We start from the raw sequence: 27,117 nt of genomic DNA on the forward strand, positions 1-27,117 counted from the left end.
GGTTCGCTCTGATTGTTTAGAAATACACAATCGGTTTGAGGTCGCTGTGAACATGTCTCAAATCACCCAGGGACTGCATTATGATTTCCTGTCAAACTTGACTACGGTACTTTAAATGGCAATTTGGCCACCAGTAGGATAAGCTCAGGTGACACAGCCCATTTATGTGGTGCACTGTCACCACAATAAGCCACTACCTCTTGTCTGCGTTGCACTTCTTGTTAAGTGCCAAGCATTAAACCCAGTCTGGTGAAGGCTACCCCTTTAAGACAACCCTTAAAAGAGGAAGTGAAAATCACAGCTGAACATCCACAGACGCAGCACAGCTGTCCTGCAGAGCAGAACATTCTCCCACACACTGCAGCAGCACTGCCTGCAACAGGAGTTATGGATTCTGTTTCCTTCCACCAGTACATCTGCGATCTGGATCTTTGCTCCTTGCCTAGAGTGGTGAAGATCTGCTCTGGAGTCTACTTCCAAGGTGAGCATCATTGACTGCTTCTCTCTTTGCCGCCAGCAGATTCATCCTAAAGTTGGGAGGCGGGAGGTGAAGACAAGTAATGGAGCTTTTTGAGCATGCTGGTTGTAATTAAGACAAAGCTTGAGCTGCAATCTTAACCCAAAGCCAGGATTGGCCTGGGATGAGAGTCTTGTTCTTGGCAGGACAGCATAAGGACAGCAAGCCCCTGGTGCCCCCCCTCCCAACTTAGCCCTCCAAGTCCCAGTGCAAGTGTCCCTGGCTGCTTCCCCTCTGCCCAGACCTGCCCAAAGCTGTTACGATATGCCAGGATTGATTTGCGTAGCCATTGCGATGAGATGGCCAGTGTTCAGGGTTTGGGGAAGCAATGACTGTGTTGCTCACTGTGAAAGAGTTGTGCGTGAGGACTCCTTCCACAACTGTGTCTAAGTGGGGAAGTGGGAACAGGAGACGTCGCTGATCTCCCACCCAGCTTTTGGACTTGCCAAAGGTATCTGCTTGTCCACTATGGGAAATGGAAACCTCAGTTCTGATTGATCCAAGTTCCTTGAAGAAGACATTGGCATGTCCGTCCGTCCCCCCCCCCCCCCGTTCTTATCAACAAATTGACGGTATATGTCAATCAGTGGCTGTTAGCCAACAGCAGCAAAAGGGGACTGCCATGTTCAGGGAAAGTATACCTTGAAATGTTTGTTGCTGGCAAGCGAAAATGGGAGAGGGCTGTTGCTTTCATGTAGGCCTGTTTGTAGGCTTGCCAGAGGCATTTGGTTGGCCATTGTGAAGAACAGAATGGTGGACTAGGTCAACCTTTTTTCCTGTCTTCTGAGGGCTCTTCTTACCCTTCCTAAGTGACTTGAGCAAGGCTGTTCCTGGATGTGATCAGGAGCCATGGTGCAGCATTTATGCAACAAATTTACTTGGGAGGATGGAAGGTCAAGGTTAATTAATAGAGCTCCATTGCTAGCACTCTAGAACAGTGGTCCCCAAGCCTTTTCCTTCCACGGACCACTTGCCATGGGCTGGCTGGATGCAGAGGAGGTGGTGGGAGGCAGCAGCTGTGGGGAGCCCCCAAGGGAAGAAGGCTCAGAGCCCAGGGATTGGTGGTGGGATGACCATGAGTGGCCAGAGGGAGAAGAGGGAGCAGACTGGGAGGAGGGGTGTCGGAAGCTGAAGAGGTAACAGGGTTTAGTGAACAGGAAGAGTCTGTGACAGAGAGCAGTTCAGAATCGGTGGCGGAAGTGGAGGCTGGAGAGGAGGGTGGCCTTGGGGCAGCAATGAGTCAGGCTGGTTAAGAAGCTGGATCTTGAAGTGGCATGACTTGACTTGATTCAGTTTATTTTGTTTTATTTCTATGCCGCTTTTCATTCACATAAATTGCAAAGTGGCTTACAAACAATGAATAACATAATAGAACATCACAAATACAACACAAATCATATAAAACAATTAACAAATCATCAGTAAAACAATTACCGTCTATAAAACACTATTAACAAAACAACTAGAAAAATAAGCTAAACAACACAATTACAGCATTCACAATGCACTACAGCATTCATAATACATTGGTACCTCGGGTTACATACGCTTCAGCTGACATACGCTTCAGGTTGACAGACACTTCAGGTTACATACACTTCAGGTTACAGAAATAGTACCTCGGGTTAAGAACTTTGCTTCAGGATGAGAACAGAAATCGTGCAGTGGCAGCAGGAAGCTCCATTAGCTAAAGTGGTGCTTCAGGTTAAGAACAGTTCCAGGTTAAGAACGGACCTCCGGAACGAATTAAGTACAGTGGTATCTCAGGTTACATACACTTCAGGTTACATACGCTTCAGGTTACAGACTCCGCTAACCCAGAAATAGTGCTTCAGGTTAAGAACTTTGCTTCAGGATGAGAACAGAAACCGCGCGGCGGCAGCAGGAGGCCCCATTAGCTAAAGTGGTGCTTCAGGTTAAGAACAGTTTCAGGTTAAGTACGGACCTCAGGAACGAATTAAGTATTTAACCTGAGGTACCACTGTATATAAAACAATATTAACATTAACAAAATAGCAGATAAAAAATAAGCTTAAGTTTTGTTGAATTCACACCCCCACACTCCCCACCCCCATGACTAATAATCTTCCACTCTATTCAGTTTGTGAAAAGACATCTGTAGATAATGCTCCTAGGGTTGGTTGATGGGGCAAGGCAGGTGGGAAAACCCATTGCCCGATGGCCAGCAAAAAGTCTTTCTCCTCCACATTTCAGGCTATATATGTATACTAGGTAGAAAAATGGTGTTAAGACACCAAAAGCATCCAATGAGCTTCTGCCTGAACATTGCATTCTGATGCCATAATTTGGGAAGAGGAGAATGAGCAACCTTTTTAAAAGACATATGTAATGATAATTATCTTAGCCTCAAAGTTTTATTGGAGTAAATTTGGAAAGTGAAATAAAACATTAAGAGATGGCTAAGATGGTGTTAAGATACTGTTTTGACAGAATACTATTTTGCTATTATGACCAATGTTGTTAAGACACCTTTATAATTGACACAATTTTGAAAAATGGAAGTTTCTGTGTCACAACAATCACGTGTGCAATTACATCAGTGTTTTGGAGAAAGTAAGAAAAATAAAAGTTTGAAGAAAGAAACCTGTTTTCAGCAAATATGTGTGAGTCTAGAATGCGTGGGGATTCTAAGTGTACCTTAGATTTGATTTTATTTTTTAATGGTGTGCGTTTGTGGCATGCATGCTATTTGAAACTGCTGCTCAGGGTTCCTCTTTATTGTTTCCTGCTGACTTGTTTACTTTGCCCGCTTTTTTATCAGAGCCTTTATCTGATCCTCCAGACCTTTGCGCTGAATGTGGATAGGGCTAAAGCAGAGATTGCCCATGAGATTGCCCATGATTGCCTTCCTGATGTCGCTGGACTACAACTCCCATCATCCCAGACCACTGGCCATGCTGGTTGTGGATGATGGGAGCTGCAGTCCAACAATTTCTCTGGAGGGCATTTCTTTGACTATCCCTGGTCTAAAGTGGTATTCACGTGTCGAGACATTGAGAGCAGGGCTTTGCTTTCTCACTTCATTCTCTCACACGTTGATCCAGCCAGGGCTTCTGTGTTGTCTCCAGTATTGAATCCTGTTTTATTTGTATGGGTGGGTAAATCTGTCAATTTTGGTTTCCCTCAGTTTTCTCTCTCTCTCTCTCTCTCTTCATTTTTAAGTTCAGTCCTTCAAAGATCCAAATTGGTTTGAGATTTCACTTATTTAAGTCCTTATGAAAATTCATCAGCATTTTAGTCTGAATTTCTCCTATTATACACAATAGTATGTCACTTTGTCCAATACAGTGGTACCTCGGGTTACATACACTTCAGGTTACATACGCTTCAGGTTACAGACTCTGCTAACCCAGAAATAGTGCTTCAGGTTAAGAACTTTGCTTCAGGATGAGAACAGAAATTGTGCAGCAGCGGCACAGCGGCAGCGGGAGGCCCCATTAGCTAAAGTGGTACCTCAGGTTAAGAACAGTTTCAGTTTAAGAACGGATCTCCAGAAGGAGTTAAGTTCTTAACCTGAGGTACCACTGTATGCACATTTTTGCAAAGCAATTTCTCCTTATATAATACATTTTTGGGTGTAATCGTCACTAATATGCACACTTCACCCATATGCTGCCTTGTGGGACCTCTTCTGGAAAAGAAAAGCCTAAGGAGTAAAACCTACTCAAATCCAAAATGGAGTCCCCAAGATGGCTGGATGGCGTCTGTCCGCCTCCTTCCAGCAGCTCCTGCAGCCAGGTTGGTGCCACATCAGCAAGGCTGAGGGGGTGGGTCATGTTGTCGAGGCAGCCCAGGACCTCCATATACACTGCCCAGGTGTGTGCCTTGCAGAGTTCACTTTGGTTCTGCTAATGCAACAAAACAATTACTGGTCTCTGCAGCCACAGCAAGCGCTGCGATTCTCCACTGATTTGACTTTGCCCCTGGAGGCAACACTCCATTGTATTTCGAGACAGATTCTAACAACAACCCGTATGCATTTTTGCAAACGTTACACAGTTGAAGAACTGCATTGCAATATTCTGTGAGGTATGAATTTCGAAAAAGGGCTGTTTCAGTTTGTGTATTGTTTCAGACACTGCAAATTTGGTAGTATGCATTTCATATTATTTCTCCCCCGTCCCTAATTGCATTGGGCTTTCTCTTTCTTTGGCCTGAGCATGGAAGATATTGAGGGAAGCTATAAAGCGGAAGGGCAAACTACACATATTGCGTCAGAGAAGTTGAAAAGTGGGAACTGGTGATGTTATCGGGAAGACAAAATAGATTGGGTATGTGAAATCAGGAAGTTCTTGTGACAGATTGCAGAGCCTTGTGTTAAAGGAGGGCAAAGCTAAGCAGAACCCTTCGGAGTAGCTTGTATGGGCGTGGGAACAGCAGGGGGCTGGTTTATTTCAGGGAACAGCAGGGGGCTGGTTTATTTCAGGCCCGGTGGGCTTCCCCTTTCTCTCCCCTACAGCAGAAAGTGGCATAGAGTTGTGTGCATTGACGAATGCTCAGAATAGAGAATACCAACTTGAGGATGGCATGTATACAAATTAGGAACATGCAAATTGGAAAGGCTAAAGGCATCATAAAGAACTTAGAGGGTTATTTAAAAAAACAACAAGCAGTGTACAAATTTTATGGAATAAAGAGAGAGGGGGGGGGGTGAATTAAGATTTAACATCTGCAAATGACTCAGATTTGATTGGTCTTATGCAGGGGTCAGCAAACTTTTTCAGCAGGGGGCCGGTCCACTTTCCCTCAGACCTTGTGGGGGCTGGACTATATTTTTTTGGGGGGGGGGAATGAATGAATTCCTATGCCCTACAAATAACCCAGAGATGCATTTTAAATAAAAGGACACATTCTACTCATGTAAAAACATGCTGATTCCCGGACCGTCCGTGGGCCGGATTGAGAAGGCAATTGGGCTGGATCTGGCCCCCGGGCCTTACTTTGCCTACCCATGGTCTCATGCTTTCAGGGATCTTTTCCATAGTACCGAGCTAGGGAAGTCTGCTTCAAAGCGATGGGGCCTGTGATTGGTGGCTGGGAAATAGGATATTGAGCAAAATGGGGTTAGATGGGGCGGGCAAGGAAGAATGGGGAAAAAGAGATCTGAGAAAGAGTGGGAAGGTGTTGTGCTGGTTTTAGTCACTTGATTCTGGTCTGTTAGGGCAAGGGAGCACTGACCTGAGGCATTGCCCACCTGTGTGGCATTTTACCTTTATCCAGTCTTGAATCTTGAGGCTGGCTCTGAGTCAGACACACACCTGTGCCTTCCCTTCCCTCATTTGGATTCTGCATGCACTTGATTAAGCAGATGTAGGCTACCTCTTTTCCAAAGGGGCATTAAAAAGAGGAACAAACAGTGGTGTAGCGTGGAAGGTGCAGGGGGGGCCGGCCGCACCGGGCGCAACATCTGGGGGGGCGCACTCGCACTCGCAGCTCTCTGCCCCTACCTGGCTCACTTACTCTCTCTCACTGCAGTGCTGGCTGTGTGAATCCGATCCGAGCTGCTGGGTCGCCGCCCACTGTGGAGGGGGTGGGTGCCAGGCGTGCGGTGTGGAGAGAGAGCGAGGGACTATCTGGGGGAGGGACAGTGCAGCGGCCGCTGAGCGCGGGAGAGAACTACACCAGACCAGACCAGGCAGCAGCAAGAAGAAGCTGGCAGCGGCGGCAGGTTAGAGGTTAGGGGGCGCAAATTACTTGCCTTGCCCCGGGTTAGGGGGCGCAAATTACTTGCCTTGCCCTGGGTGCTGACAACCCACGCTACGCCGCTGGGAACAAAGAATGCTATTTGAACAGATTCGTCCCCCCCCGCCCCCACTCCCAAACCTGTAAGGAAAAGTTGCATTGCGTCTCTCGCCTAGAGTGGCTGTGTGCCCTGCTTTACAGAGGACAGCCCTCAGTTCAAAGGAGTTCTTTATTGAAAGGCTATTATAATAATAATCTGATCTTATAATAATAACACTTAGTATTTGTAGAATGCTTTTTATTATTTTTTAAAATCTTTACAGCATCCCTGAAAGGTAGGACAATACTGCTATTCCCAACATTAGAGAAAAGAGGGGGGGGCTCCTAAAACTGAGAGGCAGCAGCTCTTCAAAGTCCCTCCCTGGATTTGAACTAACAGGACCACAGCTCTGGTCCTACACTCTACCCACTAGACCATATTGTCTTTTATAATTAATTAATTAATTAATTAATTAATTAATAAAAAGAATAATAAGAATAATAAGAATAATAAGAATAATAAGAATAATAATGTTTTTAAAGTAATTTTTAAAAACATTATTGTTCTTATTATTTATTTATTTATTATAAATTACTTTAATAGTGGCTGAATTTTTGAGTGCTGTCCATGTAGAAAGACTAGGCCATTATAAAGAGATTTAGTGGTTCTTAATTGATTGGCGATGTGGTAGTGTTGTATTGTATTAGTTATGCAAATTGATTTCCTCTGGAGTTAAAGATCTGACTGGGACAAAACTTGTTATGCTGAGCTCGTATTTTGCACAATTTGTATACGGTGTCTGTTTGATAATATGTGGCTTGCTATGCCTAATAAAGGATATTTGATGATGACTAATGTTTTTACCATATTGTCTTTTTAACCACCCTGCTAGCAGTTTGTCTTCCTGTATACTAACTAAGACCTCCACTTTCTCCAGGATCTGTTTATGAAGTCTCTGGCAATGAATGCTGCTTATCAACAGGAGATCTGATGAAAATTATTGATGTTCAGCTGCAGAACATCTCCTGCAAGAATGTGGAGAATGGGCACATATATGAGCTGCCGCTGGATTTTAAAGGTATGTGCATTGTTTGCTTGTTCAATTAAATTTGTACTCTGTCCTTCAGCTGAAGGTTCCCATGCTCTCAAGGCAGTTTACAATACAAAAAAGTGTCCTCTGCCCTTTTTAGTAGTACCCACAGTGGAATTTTCACAGATCGCCTCCTGCACACTGAGATGAAAATATCTCCAATGTGGGTCTAGCACCTTCCAGCATGACTGGGTGTGGATTTTGTATGTTTACTTTTACAGTGGACTTCCGTGTGGAACACACAACTGGTGAGCCACTTTCTTCCTGTCTCACCTTACATAACATAACATATATGACATCATAAATAATGTCAGGTGCTTTGGGCAGGTAGGCATGGTTTGGCTGAAATTGCATTTTGTTTAGTTAGTTATAACAGCATTTATAAACCCACCCTCTTGTAGAATACTGAGGCTGTGTACAGCAATACAAAAACACCTTTCAAAAGCATTAAAAGAAGTATGAAAATTTGTGGAAATGACTGGCTACTCAAGAAAATCTTAAACAAGGGTATAGTCCTGTCAGCAGGAAAAATGAGTTTTCAAGAGACACCTCAAAGACTAAGGCAAGGACAGAAATTTAGTGACTCGGAAGGAAGGCACATATTAAGAGAACAGACACCAGGAAGTGGCTAAGCAGAAACAGTATCGAGGCAGAGAAGAGGGACATGAGACTAGTGACACCAAATTCCCGACTTCTGATTAAGACAAGCTCCGGCTCTATAATGTGGGCAACAGATGCCATCGCTGCTCTGGATGACCTCAGTGGGTTTATATCCCAGCCAGATGGGCAGGATATAAAAATTTTAAAAGTATTAATAATAATAATAATAATAATAATAATAATAATAATAATTTTATGGGTGGCCAGTGCAGATGTCTTAGCAGAGGTGTTGCATGCTCTCAGCCATCTGCCCTGATCTAGCTGTTGCACTCTGCCATACATTGGGCCGTAGTTCAGCAGTAAAGCATGGGCTTTGCATTCAGGCCCCCGTTTTCATCCCTGGCATCTCCAGGCCAAAGGACAGGGACTTCTGGCGCCATTAACTCTCTTCTCTTCAAACTTCGCAATATGAATCAGATGAGCCCTCTTGTAGGGCAAGGAAACAGAAGAGCCTGGTGATTTTTCTCTCGGGAGTGAATATGTCATCTGCAAGAGCAGGATTTGCCAGGGGTTTAGAAGACAAGGCAGGACCTGGCACACAATCACATTATTAGGTAGACCAGGCTCAGACTTTGTCTACACACCATACATTTAAAGCAAATAATATTGGGAGCTGTTGAGGGTGCTGGGACCGGGAGTAACTACAATTCCCACGATTCTCTGGAGGAAGCAATGTACTTTAAATGTACACTGGGTCCCTCCTGGTGACCTGTGTATTCAGTATTCAATGTGATGTACTTGCACAGAGTTTATCCTTGGACACGGGTGCCAACACGTCGTACTTCCACTGGTGAAAGGCACTATTTAGTGGGCTGTTGCTAGGGCTTGACACCCACCCACCCCCTCCAACTTTATTTTCTTAACCCTCTGTTTTGTGCAGGTACGATATATCAGAAAACCTGTTCCCCAAAAACAATTGTTTCTCACTCACAGCCCATGTGAATTAACACTCCGGCGTGTACACAGCTCTTGCCTTGTATTTTATTGCTTTAGAAATAGCTTGTAATGAAAGTTGGCATGTATAGAGCTGTCATATGTTTTGCTTTACACGGAACAGTGCCAGGAACAGGTGGGGCAGGACTCTCCTCCTGACACTGCCATCGCTGCTGCTTACCTTCAGAAGACATCTGAAGGCAGCCCTGTTTAGGGAAGCTTTTAATGTTTAACAGACCACTGTATTTTAACATTTTGTTGGAAGCTGCCCAGAGTGGCTGGGGAAACCCAGCCAGATGGGCGGGGTATAAATAATGAATTATTATTATTATTATTATTATTATTATTTATTTATTTATTTACTATTACCTAATGTGGCAAGGCAATGGTGAGCCACCTGACTGGCTCTGCTGCTGTACCAGTCCTGCCTGCAACCTCGCCACTGCCCTGCCCCATCCAGGTAACCTGGTGTCAGGCAGGCGGCCACAACTCATCACACTGGTCATTCCTCTCTTTGAAGGGCTGTTCAGTCCAAGTCTAGTTTAAAGATCAAGAGCCCTATGAAGAGAGAGCAGCAGACTTGGAGTTGCCCATAGTCAGACTGAGCAGTCGCCTGAGCCACCTGGTCTTTCCTGCTATGGTGAGATTGTACTGTATTCCTATTAAAGCAATAATAATAATAATAATAATTTATTATTTATACTCCGCCCATCTGGCTGGGCTTCCCTAGCCACTCTGGGCAGCTTCCCAAAAAAATATTAAAATACTATAATACATCAAACATTAAAAGCTTCCCTAAACAGGGCTGCCTTCAGATGTCTTCTAAAAGTCTGGTAGCTGTTGTTCTCTTTGACATCTGGTGGGAGGGTGCCACTACCGAGAAGGCCCTCTGCCTGGTTCCCTGTAGCTTCACTTCTCGCAGTGAGGGAACCGCCAGAAGGCCCTTGGAGCTGGACCTCAGTGTCCGGGTAGACCGATGGGGGTGGAGACACTCCTTCAGATAGGAATTACTTATAATTTGGCATCTGTGCATATAAATTAGCACATGAAGTTGCTATGCAAATCGGTGTCCTCTCCACCACCACCACCCTGGCAATTTGCAGGTGGACCCTCTCAGGATATAGCTACTTAAAATAACAACTCTAATTTTGCATGCCCCACCCAGGTCTTTTTCAGCCCAGTTCAGAACTGCCACGTGGAGCACAGAGGAAATCTTTCTCTCGTGGCTCTCCCTTCCACAAGGACAAGTTTTTGGATTGCCAAAAGCCACAGCGCTACACGATCCAGGAGGTCCTGCGGTCAGCAGTCTTGCGGCGGAAGAGGCTAACCTGCCCGGAAATTGGCAAGAGTGAGGTCCAGCTCTACCCAACGTATAAAGTGAAAGCGATAATGCATTGTAAGTATAGACTGAGCTGCGGCTTCCTCTAGGCTGGGAAGGCGTGGTGGAGGGAAGAGTGTGATTTGGTTTGCCTTTGCAAGGCAAGGTACATGTGTACACATCTGCCAAAATGTCTGCTCGGGGAACATACCTTCCTGATAGAGCATCTTCTTTGCACACAGGAAGTTCCAGGTTCAGACCCCGATATCTCCCTGCTTAAAAAATCTGATATCAGGCGATGGGAAAGCCCATGCCGTTTAGGGGTTACAAAAATGGTAGCTGTGTGAAATTCAATTCAGTTCCACTCTGAAAGGCAAACCTATCTAACTGGCACTCTCTGAAGAAATAGGCGAACTGAAGCACAACCATCCTTCAAAATTCACAAGGCTCCAAATTTTGCAGTGCAGCTCTCTAGCCAAGTAAATGTATACAAAAATTTATATTCTGTATTTTTTGCTCTATAAGACTCACTTTTTCCCTCCTAAAAAGTAAGGGGGAATGTGTGTGCGTCTTATGGAGCGAATGCAGGCTGCACAGCTATCCCAGAAGCCAGAACAGCAAGAGGGATTGCTGCTTTCACTGCGCAGCGATCCCTCTTGCTGTTCTGGCTTCTGAGATTCAGAATATTTTTTTTCTTATTTTCCTCCTCCAAAAACTAGGTGCGTCTTGTGGTCTGGTGCGTCTTATAGAGCGAAAAATATGGTACTAGGGCAAAGTTTGCAGAAAAATTTGTAGACGAGTGAAAAGCACATAAAAATGCATTATTTTGGGGGAAACTGTTTAGCAAAAATGTGTATATTAGGCAAAAGTGAATACAAATGTGTATATTAGGAGAAAATCGCACTACAATGCTGATAAATTTTCATGAGGACTCTTTAAAAAGAAATCAAAAGTTGATGCGGCGATAGGGAAAGCTGACCTTAACACTGCTGAAATTAGAGAGAGAAACCAAGAGGCAGATTTGCTGTTCTTGCCACCAATGCTGAAGAATTTTGGTGCATGTGGCAAGTTCTACAAAGACAGAGATGGTTTCCATATTTATACCATTTGCAGATCCATCCGAGTACAGCCATAGCAGCAGGTGATGGGATTCCCCTGTAGACTCAGGAATGCCACTGATAATGAGTCTAGGCTTCTATGAGTCTATGTCACAGGAAGTTTCCTTATACCGAATCAGGCCATTGATTCATCTAACTCAGTACTGTCTACACTGACTGGTAGCAGCTCTCCAGGCTTTCAGGCAGGAGATGCCAGGGATTGAACCTGAGAGACATTCTGCATGCAAAGCAGATGCTCTTCGGTGATCTAAGGTCCTTACCCTTCTGACTGCTGTGAGGCAGATGGGTACAAAAAGCAGGCCCCCTTTTTAGTCATGGCACTGATGCTTTGGAATGCCCTCCCCAAGGAAACCACCCTGGACCCATCGCCATATACATTCCACCAGCTGGTTGTAGCATAGCTCTTCTGGGAGGCTTTTGGGAATTGAGTTTGATGGCCAATATATTTCTGCCACTGGGATTGTAGTGTGCATCTACTGCCTATTTCATGGTACAGTGGTACCTTGGTTCTCAAACATAATCCGTTCCGGAAGTCCGTTCCAAAACCAAAGCGTTCCAAAACCAAGGCACGCTTTCCCATAGAAAATAATGCAAAATGGATTAATCCGTTCCAGACTTTTAAAAGCAACCCCTAAAACAGCAATTTAACATGAAGTTTACTATCTAACGAGACTATTGAGCCATAAAATGAAAGCAATAAACTATGTACTGCACAATCAATCAATCAGTAGCTGAACTGGGATCCACACAATCACAAAAACAGAACAAAAAGAGCCGCAGAAACAAAAAAGCAAAATAAATAGAAACAAACAGACCTCAGCGCAACATTCAAAATGGAAGTGTGGCACTCAAATTGGAAACGTAACATTCAAAATAGAGCACATTCGGCTTCTGAGAAAAGTTTGCAAACCGAAACACTTACTTCCAGGTCTGCAGTGTTTGGGTTCCGAGTTGAGTACCAAGGCATTTGAGAACCAAGGTAACACTGTACTGTTTTATTATATTTATTGACAGTTATGTGTTTTAAATTTATTGTCCTTATGTTGGGCTTTTGAATTGAATGGCAGTAGTAAATAAAATGCAAAGCACTAGCAATATCATTCCTTCTCTTTTCAATATTCAAACTGTGTCATTGATTATACAGCCAAAATAACCCCAACCATGTACTGTACAAGGGAGGTGTTATCAGTGTGCTTGGAGAACCCCAATGTTTGCAGATCTACAAAAAATACTTTAAATTATTTGTTACATGAAATACATAGAGTATTTCAACTACCCGGAAGTAGCTTCAAGCTGCAGAAATGATTAATTTTTTTAAGGTTGGGGATGATTGAGCAGCATAAGGATTATTTGCCTGTGCAACTGAAACCCCTTCTATACCCCCTAAATCTGTTCTGGGGGTTCCCCAACACAGTGGAACATATTTGGGAGAAGAGAGGGGAAGTCCCACTACACTAGCAGCAATTGTTGCGCTCATGGCACATGGCAGAATACTGCCCAGTTTTCATGCCTCATCCTTTTAAAATAGAAGCCTGTGTGGTGCAAGGGAAGGGCTTTTGCCCATACCAAGCTCCTCCTGCCCCTGAAACTGCTATTTGGTACAGGAGGAAAGCTGCTGCAGTATGAAATCAAAACAGGGTTGGTAAACTGTGGCCCTCCAGATCTTGCTGGAATACAACTCCCATCAGCCCCAGCCAGCATGGCCAAGGGTCAAAGATGATGGGAGCTGTGGTCCGGCAACATCTGACCAGTTGCACAGGTTCTCCAGTCCTGAGTTAACACTGCAGCCGGATTGTGGAACTGATTTCTTGCCATTTGCTTCTTTCTTGCGGCACTGCTAAGCCACCCTTGCCAGAAAAGGATTTGGTTTTTCCCTCGAAGGCACCAGATTGGTGCCACTCTTTCCCCTTCCCTGCCCCCAATCCTTCACTTACATATTACCTCTTTGTGTTTTCTTTTGCCCTTCACAACTGACTAAAACCTTACATTAGTAACACACTTTTAAAAAAATTAATATACTATTGAAACACACAAGAGGCACAGGTAAGACAATAAATGCCAGGGGAGAAAGCAGCGAAACAAGGAACTCAATATAACAGTAAACTGGGCAAAGGGGGACAGCATGAAACATCATGTAATAATAATAATAATAATAATAATAATAATAATAATAATAATAATTTATTATTATTGTTATCATCATTATTATTATTTATACCCCACCCTCCCCAGCCAAGGCCGGGCTCAGGGCGGCTAACAACCAATAATAAAAGCAAGTTGAATGAATACAACTTAAAAACAAGATTAAAATACAACATTAAAACATTAAAATGCATTCTCATCACAGGAGGAGAAAGGAAAAAAGAAACGAGGGGGAGGGAATAAAATTGACTCCAAGCCAAAGGCCAGGCGGAATTAAAGCAGTTGATGGGGAAACTGTGGCCCTCCAACTGATGGCAGTTGAAGTCCCGCAGGAGGGAGACAGGTTTCCCACCTCTGCATTAATGGTTCGAGATCAAGACTGGCTGTCTGTGGAGTCTAGATGATAATGACGGCAACAGGTGGAAACGCCCAGGAGTTCACACACATATATATATATGTTAAGTCCTCTCTCCCTTAAGCCTTCCACCCAACTTCCAAAGACAGCTTCCACAGGATGTCTCAACTGATGGTCAGGTTCCTGTTTGTGGGAATCTTTGCCAGGGCTCTTAATGACCATGTGGTGCTTATATCTCCAGTTCGAAATGACGTTGTGCAAATCAACTCTACCCTGGATATAGAGGTGGTCGACGTCACCAAGGAGTCGCGGCACATCCACTTTATTAAGCCGCTGATGCTCAGCGAGGTTCTGGCAATGGAGGAAGCCCTGCCAGCGGAAGCAGAAATCCTTGAGGCCCCAGAGAGCCTGCCGGTCTTCCAGAGCGACTGGTTCTCCCACCTACAGAAGGGCTGCCAGATTCACATCCACAGCAAGTCCTCAGCATGGAGGGTCCTGGCCTCTTCTCGCAAAGGCAAGACCCGGACCTGCTACTTCCTCCTCTCCAGCAGCTACGAAGGCCGCTTTCGCCGATGCCCACGCAGATTTAGCTGCACTTCGGAGCTGGCCCTCAGTTTAGCCACAGCCAAGAAGCTGCAGGTTGTTGTCACCAAGGACTGTGAGAGCAGCGAAGGGGAATTTCCTTTGTTCAGTGTAGGAGACCGGCTAGAGGTGCTGTGGGTCGAGAGAGCCAAGAAGCCTTCAGCCATGGACATGCTTGTGTGCTGCAGGGACAATGGAGATGAGGACAGAGAGCAAATCCATGTGCCCCTGTTCTTGGAAGCTGGCTTTGTAGAGGATGTCCGTGACAGCCGGAAATATACCATCTCTGAGGCCGTGGAGCACCTGCAGCTGCCCTGTGAGGTCAAGGTGCTTAGCACTGACTGTGCCTCTGATCCTCTAGGCTGCTCCTCTGTCTTGACCCTGGAGACCAGGATCGACTTGCAATTTCTCACCATCAGCCTGGCTAAGGAGCCAGCTCTCACCTTTGACATTCCTCCACAGTGGTTGGACATGTCTCTCTTCTTCACTGGAGGGCCAGCAAAGGCCACCCCTCCCACTTGCAGTCCGGCGGTGGAAGAGTTGACAGAGGCCTTTTATTACCATTTGCTAAAGTTACTGCCCAGCAATGCATCAGCACCTCCGAGACCTCCAAAGCGAAAGGACTCCAGCTGCAACACGGACCTCAGAAAGGCCAAAGGAGGAGAGAAGAATGCAGCAGAAACATCTAAGGTAATAAGGAATGCGGGAGAATTAGAGAAACACAGCAGGGGCAGGATGTGTTCATGCAAAGCATTAAATACTAGGACTGGAACCGTTTAGTCAACTATAGTGGTACCTTGGCTTAAGAACAGCTTAGTTTATGAACAACTTGGATGAAGAACACTGCAAACCCGGAAGTGGGTGTTTTGGTTTGTGAACTTTACCTTGGAATAAGAACATGTTTTGCTTCCTGTTGAGTGTGTTCCATTTGTAAATTGAGTCCCCTGCTGCTATGAGAAAGCACACCTTGGTTTAAGAACGCTTTGGTTTAAGAACGGACTTCCGGAATGGATTAAGTTCGTAAACCAAGGTACCACTGTAATGCATTTCCAAAAAACTGACTGATGAAAGAGGTGCCACTGATTGAATTTATTATTTCGGTCACAGACCAGTTCCAGCCCACAGTATCAAGGAAGTCATAAAACACGATAGGGATACATTTGAATTTGCAATTAGGTGTAGCAGGGACAATACAGATATAGCAAGTTAAAAAATATATAAATTAAAACTTGGCCACTAAAATATAACCTAAAATTATCATTTACTTAATCATTATTATCAGGGGTTTAGGAGCAGAGGCACGGGCAAGGGAGGAAACAGAGAGCGAAGGGGAGGAGGCAGAAGAAAAGATGAGTGATGACGACGACCCGAGATCTCCTAGTCTTTCCAGTGAATCAGAGGATTCACAGAAAGGAGCACCAGTGGCCAGGGCAAGGGGGGAGTCTAGGGGGGCACCCCAGGAAGATAGAGCCAGAGGGGACTCAGGGGGGAGCAGCTGGAAATCGGGACCAGCGTCACCGCCAGGAAGCAGGGAAGAGGAAAGGAGCCAGGGGGGAAGCGCTGGCAGCTCACCACAGGAGGGAGGGCATGAGTCAGGAGTGGCCACACCTCCATCGGGGAGCGAAGAAACGGTTAAGAGGAAAGTGGAAGGTTGGGCGCGCGCGCCAAGTTCAAATGCAGAGGAAGGCGGCTCAGTAAGCAGCCCCGAAAGGGAACCAGGTCCTAAAGCCCGGCGCAAGGAGGCAGGAGGGTCCGGGTCAGCGTCAGAAGAATCCCGGAAGGAAGAAGCCCCGGGGGGTAGAGGGACCCAGAGGAGGACAGTCAGGCGGAAAAGGTGGAGCAAGGCTAGGATATTAAGTTGGTGCACACGGGGCGGAGACTCAGACGGAGCTTCGCCGATCTAGCTACTAGACGTAGAGTTGCGCGCAGCAGCGTGAGAATGGAAACTGTAATTCAATAAAGACTTTTACTTAATGATCGCTGGCTAGCGTGATCCTCTGTGAGCTAGGATCTTCAAGCAGCTCTGACAGTAAGCTCCGTCTCCCGATTGTGGGCATCTACAGCCTCGAGGAGGGGAGAGAAACAGGTGCCTACTAGCGAGCTCACGAACGGCAGACGACATGACGGCTGAGCAGCAGATAGAGGAACTCAGAAAAGCAGTGGCACAACTGAATGCCGAGGCTCTCGCATCCAGGAAGAGAGAGGAGGAGGCAGCTGCCGCCTGCAGGGATCTCCAGGTCAGGTTAGACGTGCTGACAAAGCAGACACCCCGGCAGGAGGGAATTGGGTTGGCGAGACGGACAGGCGGGCTGGTCTCTCACTTCGATGGGAACCTGCAACAGTATCCCAACTTTAGAGCCGACGTACTGTGCGCACTGCAACTGCTGCATAAAGACTTTAGAGATGAGCAAGAGAGAGTGGGATTCATCATGTCCCATCTGCATGGGGATGCTAAAGCATGGCTACGCAATTTATGGAGAGATAAGGATCCGGCGCTCCAGAATGCAGATGCCTTTATTAAAGCGATGGATGGGTGTTTTTTATCAAGTATTGACGTGGATCTTGCACGGAAGGAGGTGCATGGGCTGAGACAAGGGAGGGCCAGCGTCAGGCAGTATCATGCCCGCTTTTTCGCCTTGGTCAGTGCCCTGGAATGGGACAGAGATTCGGCTCCTGTAAGAGACCTCTTTTGGGAGGGGCTGCACAACTCGATTAAAGATGAGATCGCGAGGGGGGAGAGACCCCGAACCACCCAGGAGGTCGTTCAGAGGGCACTGGCAGTGGGGGTGAGGCTGGAAGAACGTCCGTGGAGCAGGGACGAAGGGCGTGGAGGGCGCGAACCAGCCAGGGGCCCCTCCTTCCTTCCCAGAGAAGCAGCGCGGGCGCAATCCACGCCTCCGCCAGGAGGAGGAGCCGAACCTATGGAGGTTGGAGGTGCAAGGGCTCAGTCAGCAACCAGAGCCCTAGCACCGGCAGCAGTGAAAGCGAAGCCTCCTAGAGGGAACAGGAAGTGTTACGTCTGTGAGGAGCCAGGGCATATGGCAAAAGAGTGTCCCCAGAGGCTCCACAAGCTTACTGCAGCCTCGGCAATGGTGACTGCAGCAACGCAGCAAGGGGGACCACAGCAGGGAAACGACGCAGTCTGGCTGGAGGAAGAGGCCCTGGGGCCCAGCCAGACGTGTTAGTGACGCAGTCCCCAGAGGTTTTACAGCCCGTGAACCCCCTCCCGCCCAAACCAGTGGTGAGGCTCACCGCATCTCTCCAGCTGCCCAATGGAATCACCACTGACGTGCCCATCACAGTTGACTCGGGCAGCAACGCGGACTTTATAGGGCAGGACTTTGTCGACAAGCACGCTATACAGTTGCTGCCGGCCACACTGCCCCTGCAGGTTGTCACGGTGGATGGCAGGGAGTTGCTAGGGGGGCAAGTGGTGAAGCAGACGCTGCCCATGGCGATGCGACTTGGAAATCACAAAGAAATCATCAGCTTCAATGTCACTCAACTATCGGATACGCCCATTGTATTGGGAATGAGTTGGCTGGACAAGCACAGCCCAACGCTGGCTTGGTACCAGAGGCAGCTGATCTTCGGCTCTTCCTTTTGTGCTGAACACTGCATCGTGCCCCGGCAGGAAGGAGAGGAAGAGGAGTCACAGCTGCTGCTAGGCACGCTGCAAGCGATTCCCCACAAGTACGCAGAATTTTTGGAAGTTTTCTGCGAGAAGGAGGCAGACAGGCTACCCCCTCACAGACCATATGACTGCAAGATTGACCTGCTGCCGGGGGTGGCGCTGCCTAAGGGGAAACTGTATTCCATGTCAGAGGACGAGCTGCAGGAACTCAAACAGTTCATAGATCATAATTTGGAGCGCGGTTTCATCCGAGAGTCCAAGGCAGCGGGGGGCAGTCCAGTATTCTTTGTTAAAAAGCGAGACACGCCCCAAAAAAGACTGGTCGTGGACTATCGCATTTTAAACAATGGGACCAAGCCGTCGGACTTCCCCATGCCCCGAATCGACGACCTCCTGGCAAAGGTGCGGAAGGGGAAAGTGTTCACCAAGTTAGACCTGCGAGGGGCGTACAACCTCATTCGTATGCGGGAGGGAGATGAGTGGAAGACGGCCATGTTCACGCCACTGGGTACCTACGAATACAGAGTTATGCCCTTTGGATTGCAAAATGGCTCCCACGTTTTTCAAGCTTTCATGCATCACGTGTTGGCGGGACTTCTCTACAAGACGTGCGTCTGTTTCTTAGATGACATCCTGATCTTTTCGGAATCGCAGCAGGAGCATGACAGACACGTCAAGGAAGTGCTGACCAGACTAAAGCAACATAGGCTCTACGCCAAGCTGGAGAAGTGCCAATTTGACGTGACGGAGGTGGATTTTCTGGGCTACAAGTTGTCTGACAAGGGGCTCGCCATGGACAGCGCCAAGGTTCGCGCGGTATTGGATTGGAAGAGTCCACGCAACCGGAAGGAGGTCCAGAGGTTTGTCGGCTTTGCGAACTTCTATCGCAAGTTTATCAAGGGCTTCGCTATGCAAACAGCGGCCATCACAGACACGCTTAGCTCCAAGAAAAAGAAGTTCGTTTGGACAGAGGAGGCGGAGCAGTCCTTTCAGGCACTCAAGCGTCTCTTCGCGTCGGAAGAGCAGCTGCTTCACGTCAACCCCAGCAGGCCGATGAGGGTGGAGACAGACGCCTCGGACAGAGCCGTGGGGGCGGTCCTGCTGCAAAAGGACCAGCAGGGGGTGTGGCGACCGGCAGCGTTTTACTCCAGGAAGCTCAGCAAGTCCGAGCAGAACTACACCATCTGGGACAGGGAGTTGCTGGCCATTCATGCAGCGTTCAAAGCGTGGAGGCACTTCCTGATCGGCGCCAAGCACACGGTGCAGGTTTGCACGGACCACAAGAATCTGGAGCACTGGCGCACGGCACAGTTCCTAAACCAGAGGCAGATACGTTGGGCTGAGTTTTTTGCGAACTTCGACTTCCGCATAGAGTATGTCCCGGGGGACACTAACATCATGGCGGACGCCCTCTCCCGTAAGCCACAGTATCTGGAGGACGCAACGCCAGCGGCCGCCATGCACATCTTCGCACCAACAGTATGGGCGTGCGCCGCGGCCACCGTGGACCTGGAGGCGGTGCGACGAGCGTTGCAGGATGACTCCTTCGCGCAAGCAAAGATGGCAGAGGTGCAAAGGGGCACGGCTGCGGCCGACGGTTTCCAGCTATGAGATGGATTGCTCATCCGTAAAGGGGCCATCTACGTGCCGGGAGACGACCTTCGCGCCAAGGTGCTGCAGCAGCTGCACGACGCGCCCACGGCCGGGCACTTTGGCAAGGAGAAGACGGTGGAATTAGTAGCCAGGGATTTCTGGTGGCCTGGAATGAGAGGGGAGGTCGCAGACTACGTGGCGAGGTGTGACACCTGCCAGAGGGCCAAACCAGTGCACAAACCGCCGGCCGGACTGTTGGAACCGCTGCAAACTCCGGTCGAACCTTGGGAAAGGGTGGCCCTGGACTTTGTCACGGATCTGCCCAGCTCGAGGGGCAAGACGGCAGTGCTGGTGGTGGTAGACCTGTTTTCCAAGATGGCGCATTTCATTCCGTGTGCTAAGGTGGCCACGGCGGAGCAAACCGCCAAACTGTTCATAGACCACGTGTTCAAGGTTCACGGTCTGCCACGGTCTATTCTGTCCGACCGGGGGCGGCAGTTCATCTCGAATTTCTGGCAGAAGCTGATGGGCTTCCTGAACGTCAAGATCAACCTGGCGTCGGCGAGACACCCGCAGACCAACGGGCAAGCGGAGCGGGTCAATGCCATCATGCAGCAGTACCTGAGATGTTATGCAAATCAACAGCCTGCGACATGGGTGGATTACCTGCCGCTTGCCGAGTTCGCCTACAACAACACGAAGCACGTGTCCACGGGGGTCACGCCGTTCTTCGCCAACAACGGGAGGCACCCCAGAACCTTCCCGGGACTGGAAAGAATGGGAGAGGGGGAGCCGCAGACAGCAGATGCGTTCGCGTCGGAGCTGCAGGAAGTCCACGATCAGCTGAGGCGCCACCTGGAGCTGGCCAAGCACGCATACAAGGTACAAGCGGACAAGCACAGAAGGGTTGGCGAAGAGCTCCACGTGGGAGACTGGGTTTGGTTAGCAGCCCACGCAGTGCCGGCCAGGTCGTTGGCCAAGAAGAAACTAGGGCATAAACAACTGGGGCCCTACCAAGTCGAAGAGCAGGTCAACCCGGTAGCGTTCAGACTGGCACTTCCGGAGGGTTCCAGAATGCATCCGGTATTCCACAGATCGGTGCTCACTCCCTACAAGGCACCGCACAGGTTCCAGGAACCCGGAACGGCGCCGAGTCCGGTCAGAGACAGAACAGGGCACGCGGGAGTGGCACAGAAGGAGCGCATCAACGAAGTCACGGAGATTTTGGACTCCAGATGGGGGGAAGAGGGGGTAGAATACTTTCTCGCCAAGGAGGGCACCCCGGCCAGTGCGAACAGCTGGGTGCCGGGCTACGCCTTGGACGAACCTCTCCTCAAAGACGAGTTTCATGCCCTCTTCCCCCATAGACCTATGCCAGCAGACTTTTTCGACGACTGGCTTTTCACGCCCACGCTTTCGGCCAGCACTTTCCGGGGGTTCGACTCGGACGAGGACCCGACACAAGACGTCCGTTCCCCGGAGGGGTCACCCTCGGGATCTGCATCAGAACCCTCGTATTGGTGGGACGATAGACCAGAGGAGCAGTTCCGCAGACGGTGGCTGGAAGGCCCAGGACGAGCAACACCGCCAGGAGGAAGTGAGGGAGAGACGGACATGGACGTTTTCGGGGACGACCCTGGTTTCGAGCACGGCGGCACAGAGATGGAAGCGGAGGTGACCGTTGTCGACGAGAGCAGGGAGGAAGACCCGCGAGACTTCAGATGGAGACCCGCCACGGGAAGCGACCGATATCCGACGTTCGTCCCTTTGCAACAGCAGCCCCCAGCTCCAGCACCGGAAGGAGGGGAGGGGGGAATGGGGGGCTTCGAGGGGGGGATGGATGTCAGGGGTTTAGGAGCAGAGGCACGGGCAAGGGAGGAAACAGAGAGCGAAGGGGAGGAGGCAGAAGAAAAGATGAGTGATGACGACGACCCGAGATCTCCTAGTCTTTCCAGTGAATCAGAGGATTCACAGAAAGGAGCACCAGTGGCCAGGGCAAGGGGGGAGTCTAGGGGGTCACCCCAGGAAGATAGAGCCAGAGGGGACTCAGGGGGGAGCAGCTGGAAATCGGGACCAGCGTCACCGCCAGGAAGCAGGGAAGAGGAAAGGAGCCAGGGGGGAAGCGCTGGCAGCTCACCACAGGAGGGAGGGCATGAGTCAGGAGTGGCCACACCTCCATCGGGGAGCGAAGAAACGGTTAAGAGGAAAGTGGAAGGTTGGGCGCGCGCGCCAAGTTCAAATGCAGAGGAAGGCGGCGCAGTAAGCAGCCCCGAAAGGGAACCAGGTCCTAAAGCCCGGCGCAAGGAGGCAGGAGGGTCCGGGTCAGCGTCAGAAGAATCCCGGAAGGAAGAAGCCCCGGGGGGTAGAGGGACCCAGAGGAGGACAGTCAGGCGGAAAAGGTGGAGCAAGGCTAGGATATTAAGTTGGTGCACACGGGGCGGAGACTCAGACGGAGCTTCGCCGATCTAGCTACTAGACGTAGAGTTGCGCGCAGCAGCGTGAGAATGGAAACTGTAATTCAATAAAGACTTTTACTTAATGATCGCTGGCTAGCGTGATCCTCTGTGAGCTAGGATCTTCAAGCAGCTCTGACAATTATGGTAGCACAGCTTGTTGCCACTGCTTAATAAGCCAGCAAGTTTTTAAACAAAGAATACTTATTTCTATTTTGTGGCCTTAAAAGTTTATAGATTGCAGATATCTCAGAAGAGGCATTCTTTCATTTGGGAATGCTTCTTCTAAAATTGTGTCTGCTACGACACAGGTACACATAAACTAAAAATGAATAAAGATAACCCTCACTCGTTCAGAACCAGTTTCATCATATTGAAAGATTGGGAAAGCCAAATTGTGTGCTGTCCCTAGGAGCAGACAAAATAATACTGATGTAAGGGCAGAACCATCTCCAAACCTAGTTATGTCTCCCAACAAGTTGTGCCTTTTGATTCCCCTCTTCCATTTGTTCAACTTCTGAATAGCTTTTTAAAAATTGTATAGGTGGCCCATTTCATGACTTGGATGCATGAGTTGAATGAATGATTAATTCCTAACACAAGGTGCTAACTTTGCATGCATGGATCTAATCACAATTGTGCTCGCCCCCTGCCACCCACTGATTTGTTAATTGGGCATGGATATCATGGACGCGGGTGGCGCTGTGGGTAAAACCTCAGCGCCTAGGGCTTGCCGATCGTATGGTCGGCGGTTCGAATCCCCGCGGCGGGGTGAGCGTAAACGCTCAGAAAGTTCGTTCAGACTTTCTGACAGTACAGAGGATGGCAGGGTAGATGGCTCAACACAATAAACAGGAATGGTCCAACAACAGTTATGCAAAGTAATAACTTCAACCCCTGTAAGGCCATTTGAAGTCCAGGAAGTACAGTGGTACCTCTGGTTGCGAACAGGATCCGTTCTGGAGGCCCGTTCGCAACCTGAAAAGAACGCAACCCACGTCTGAGCATGCGCAGGTCACGACTCGCCGTTTCAGCAAATGCGCGTGACATCATTTTGTGCGTCTGCGCATGTGCAAGTGGCGAAACCTGGAAGTAACCCTTTCCGGTACTTCCGGGTCACTGTGGGACGCAACCTGAAAATGCGCAACCTGAAGCAAACATAACATGAGGTATGACTGTAATACTATCTTAAGCATCCACCCCTGATAAGACCATTCAGTTAAGTGTAAAATTAACTAACTACACAGGAGCCCTACCTCAACCCCACCGCATTGCTTCCTGAGCCAGACACCCACTTCCCACTTTGGCACTTTAGGAGGGCACTTTCCACAAAATCCAGCTCTGCCCTCAACTATTAACACACTGCTAAAAGATTCTTCTTAGCCTGCTAGCCTCTGCTTATTTACTGTGCAGTAGCTTATCCCACAGGGGCATGGGTGGCACTGTGGATTAAACCACAGTGTGGTGTAGTGGTTAAGAGCGGTAGTCTCGTAATCTGGTGAACCGGGTTTGCGTCTCCGCTCCTCCACATGCAGCTGCTGGGTGACCTTGGGCCAGTCACACTTCTTTGAAGTCTCTCAGCCCCACTCACCTCACAGAGTGTTTGTTGTGGGGGAGGAAGGGAAAGGAGAATGTTAGCCGCTTTGAGACTCCTTAAAGGGAGTGAAAGGCGGGATATCAAATCCAAACTCTTCTTCTTCTTCTTCACAGAGCCTTGGACTTGCCGATCAGAAGGTTGGTGATTTGAATCCCCGCAACGGGGTGAGCTCCCGTTGCTTGGTCCCTGCTCCTGCCCACCTAGCAGTTTGAAAGCACGTCAGAGTGCAAGTAGATAAATAGGTACCTCTCCGGCGGGAAGGTAAACGGTGTTTCCGTGTGCTGCTCTGGTTTGCCAGAAGCGGCTTAGTCATGCTGGCCACATGACCCGGAAGCTGTACGCCAGCTCCCTCAGCCAATAAAGCGAGATGAGCGCCGCAACCCCAGAGTCGGCCACAACTGGACCTAATGTTCAGGGGTCCCTTTACCTTTACCTAGCTTATCCCACTGGCTTCTGAAGCAATCATTAAGTTTCCTTCTTAAAGACAGAAGTTAAGGGCTGGGTTTTGAGTAGGTTTGTTAAACTGGTCTTAGCATCTTAAGATATAAATTGCCTTCAGGGGGAAAAATACTTGTTCTGTTTTCCTGTACCAGTTACCTTCTGGCAAGTCAAGCAGCACATCTAGAGAGCCTGCAAAACTTCCCTTCTCTGGACCTAAGCAAACAGGCGCAAGTGGGAGTGTCCTGAACAATCTTAATGAGTACACCATGGAATGCGAACGTCAAAGATTCCAGGAGTGTTCTAAACCCGAGAAACAAACCACAGGTATAATGACTTTTTGCTTGTGAACAACTACAGCAGGGGTGGGGAACCTTGTTCAGCCCAAGGGCCAAAGGAATAAGTGGGTGGAGCAATGAATACTTTGTTGAGTAAGCTAGCTTCTACACACATTCCTCATTGTCTTCCATCCAGGAGAGCAAGTCATTTATCAGTTCAAGGGTACACTCCAGCCAAGCAAAAACACTCAAGGGCGTATGAAGCTAGCCTAGAGAGGGCTCTGGCCTGGGTAGATTGCCCAGAGCCAGACAGTAAGGCTTAGAGGGCTGCATTTGGCCCCTGGGCCTGAGGTTCCCCAGCTCTGAATTACAGTGAAGGCACTGAACATATCAAACCAATCAAATTCTCCCTAGATCTCCCAAATCATTAGCTCAGTATTCTCTGGAAAGGGGAGCAAACAGGCTAAGTGGGAAAGGGACCATAACTCAAAAGAGCATATGCTCTTGTCAATCCCGGTTAGCTGCAGTTAAAAGATCACATAGCAGATGACGTAAAGACCCTAGTCAGAATAGATGGATTGGGAGCACAGGGGTGCAGTTTGCCAGACTAGCACAGATGTTGAGAAAATGAGGATAAAAGTCCAAGAAGAGGCTGAATGCTAGTACTTTTAATGATAAATATCATTGCAAGACTGAATCAATTAGAAATGCAAATGGTTTAGAAATTGAACCTATGAAATCAGATTACTCCCAAGAAATTATGAAAAGGATGGACACACCTTAACAAGTAAACTGTTCCAATTGCACCTGTATTCAATAAGGGGAAACCTTGGGCATCAGAGATTAGAATGGAGTTTTAAATTATAATGTAGTTTAGCAGCAAGGAATCTTAGAAATTAATGGAATCAACAGTTGAGGTCTTCACCTGCAAGTCCCTGGATATCAACACTAGGACAACAGAATAAGTACAGTGGTGCCTCGCAAGACGAAAAGAATCTGTTCCGCGAGTCTCTTCGTCTTGCGGTTTTTTCGTCTTGCGAAGCAAGCCCATTAGCGGCTTAGCGGCTTAGCGCTATTAGCGGCTTAGCGGGCCAGCTGAAAAGCGGCTTAGCGGATCAGCTGATAAGCAGCTTAGCGGCTTGGGGAAAAGGGGTGGGGGAGGAAAAAAACCCCGCCGGAACTCTCAATACATTTTCGTCTTGCGAAGCAAGCCCATAGGAAATTCGTTTTGCGAAGCACCTCCAAAACGGAAACCCCTTTCGTCTAGCGGGTTTTCCGTCTTGCGGGGCACCACTGTAGATAAAAATGATTTGTATTAATTGCATGACTCCCTTCGGTGTATTGATGGTAGAGTACTGGACATAGCCTGAGACCTGGCTTCACATTCTTGCTGAGGCAACATTATCCTTCTTCACCTGCCTCAGTGTTATAAAATAATTTACCTATTTATGCTGACCAGGGCTGCTTGTGGGGAATAGTGAGTGAAGTTCCTGCTGCAGGAATCTGAAGGCTTAAGTTCATGCTGGGTGTACAGGTGTCAAACTCATTTTTTTAGGCTCATATGGCAAGTGATCCTTATATGCCTCTTTAAACATCGCTGTCAACATTCAGATTTGAAAATAAGGGATCAGCAGCCTCACCTGTCCCGGGGAGTCTACGGGATATCTAACAATCTGGGATAGCAGTGGGAATGGCACTGAAATAAGGGAATTTCCCGCAAAAAAGGGAAGGTTGACAGCTATGCTCTTTAAATCATGATCCAAGGTCCTGTGTTATATTTCCTGTCTGAATTGCCAACTAGCTAGACTAGGCAAGACACAGCCATTTCTACAGTGGTTCCTTCTTTTGTGAAAATCTCACCTGACTCATCAAACAATCCTACAAAGCAGGTCAATGTGCAGTTAATGCAGAACACTTGAGGATATAGAATAAATTGCCCTGCAATGACTTTTTTACATTTTCTTTTGCTGCCTTCAGTAAATTGTTGCTTGATTTGGTGTATTATTATTATTATTATTATTTTATGCTACCTTTCAGAATGCGAAAGTACCATAGTGGGATATAATAAATATTTTACATGAATTATTTTTCAGGCACAGCTTTCAGTGATGATTCGGATCATGACTATGAAGAAGTTAAGGAGGTTTATGAAATGACTTCCAAACTGCAAAGAGCTGTTATTAAACACTGAGATACCAGTGCTAGGCTAGGTCTTTCGTTCCCCACTTCCATGGTCAGAGCCAGTTCAGGAATGAGGGGAATTCTGTATTTTTAAGCAAACAGATCAACTTTACACTTCCTGGACTAATACACCAATCAGAATGTCATACTGCACACTTCACTGAATTTATGGACCCTGAGCTCAAATACATATTCAGATAACCATGTTCAGAGGTTCTAGTTACAGGTAGGTAGCCGTGTTGGTCTGCCATAGTCGAAACAAAATTTAAAAAATCCTTCCAGTAGCACCTCAGAGACCAACTAAGTTTGTTATTAGTATGAGCTTTCGTATGCATTCGTGTTCAGAGGTTGATGTAGAAATGGGTTAAGAATGGACTTGCGAAAGAACACTTGTGAAATTACACCAGAAACAGATTTGTCCATCCCTAGGCCAGCATAACAAGCTGCTCGTTCTTTTCCCATTATTTTTGCCCAGCAGCAGCCTT

The 27,117-nt window shown here is 47.9% G+C and overlaps 1 protein-coding gene across 1 annotated transcript; it reads left to right on the forward strand.

Moving 5' to 3' along the window:
- Positions 1-319: 319 nt before the first annotated feature.
- THEMIS2 (thymocyte selection associated family member 2) lies at positions 320-26,916 on the forward strand. The gene is made up of 6 exons (XM_083512262.1): positions 320-481; positions 7,198-7,338; positions 10,109-10,339; positions 14,118-15,148; positions 24,329-24,500; positions 26,545-26,916. Exons 1-6 carry the CDS (start codon positions 388-390, stop codon positions 26,640-26,642), a joined length of 1,767 nt encoding a protein of 588 aa, XP_083368388.1. The 5' UTR covers positions 320-387; the 3' UTR covers positions 26,643-26,916.
- The last annotated feature ends 201 nt before the right edge of the window (positions 26,917-27,117 follow it).

This window comes from Podarcis liolepis (genome assembly GCF_965112155.1).
Source record: "Podarcis liolepis genome assembly, chromosome: 7".
NCBI lineage: Eukaryota > Metazoa > Chordata > Lepidosauria > Squamata > Lacertidae > Podarcis > Podarcis liolepis.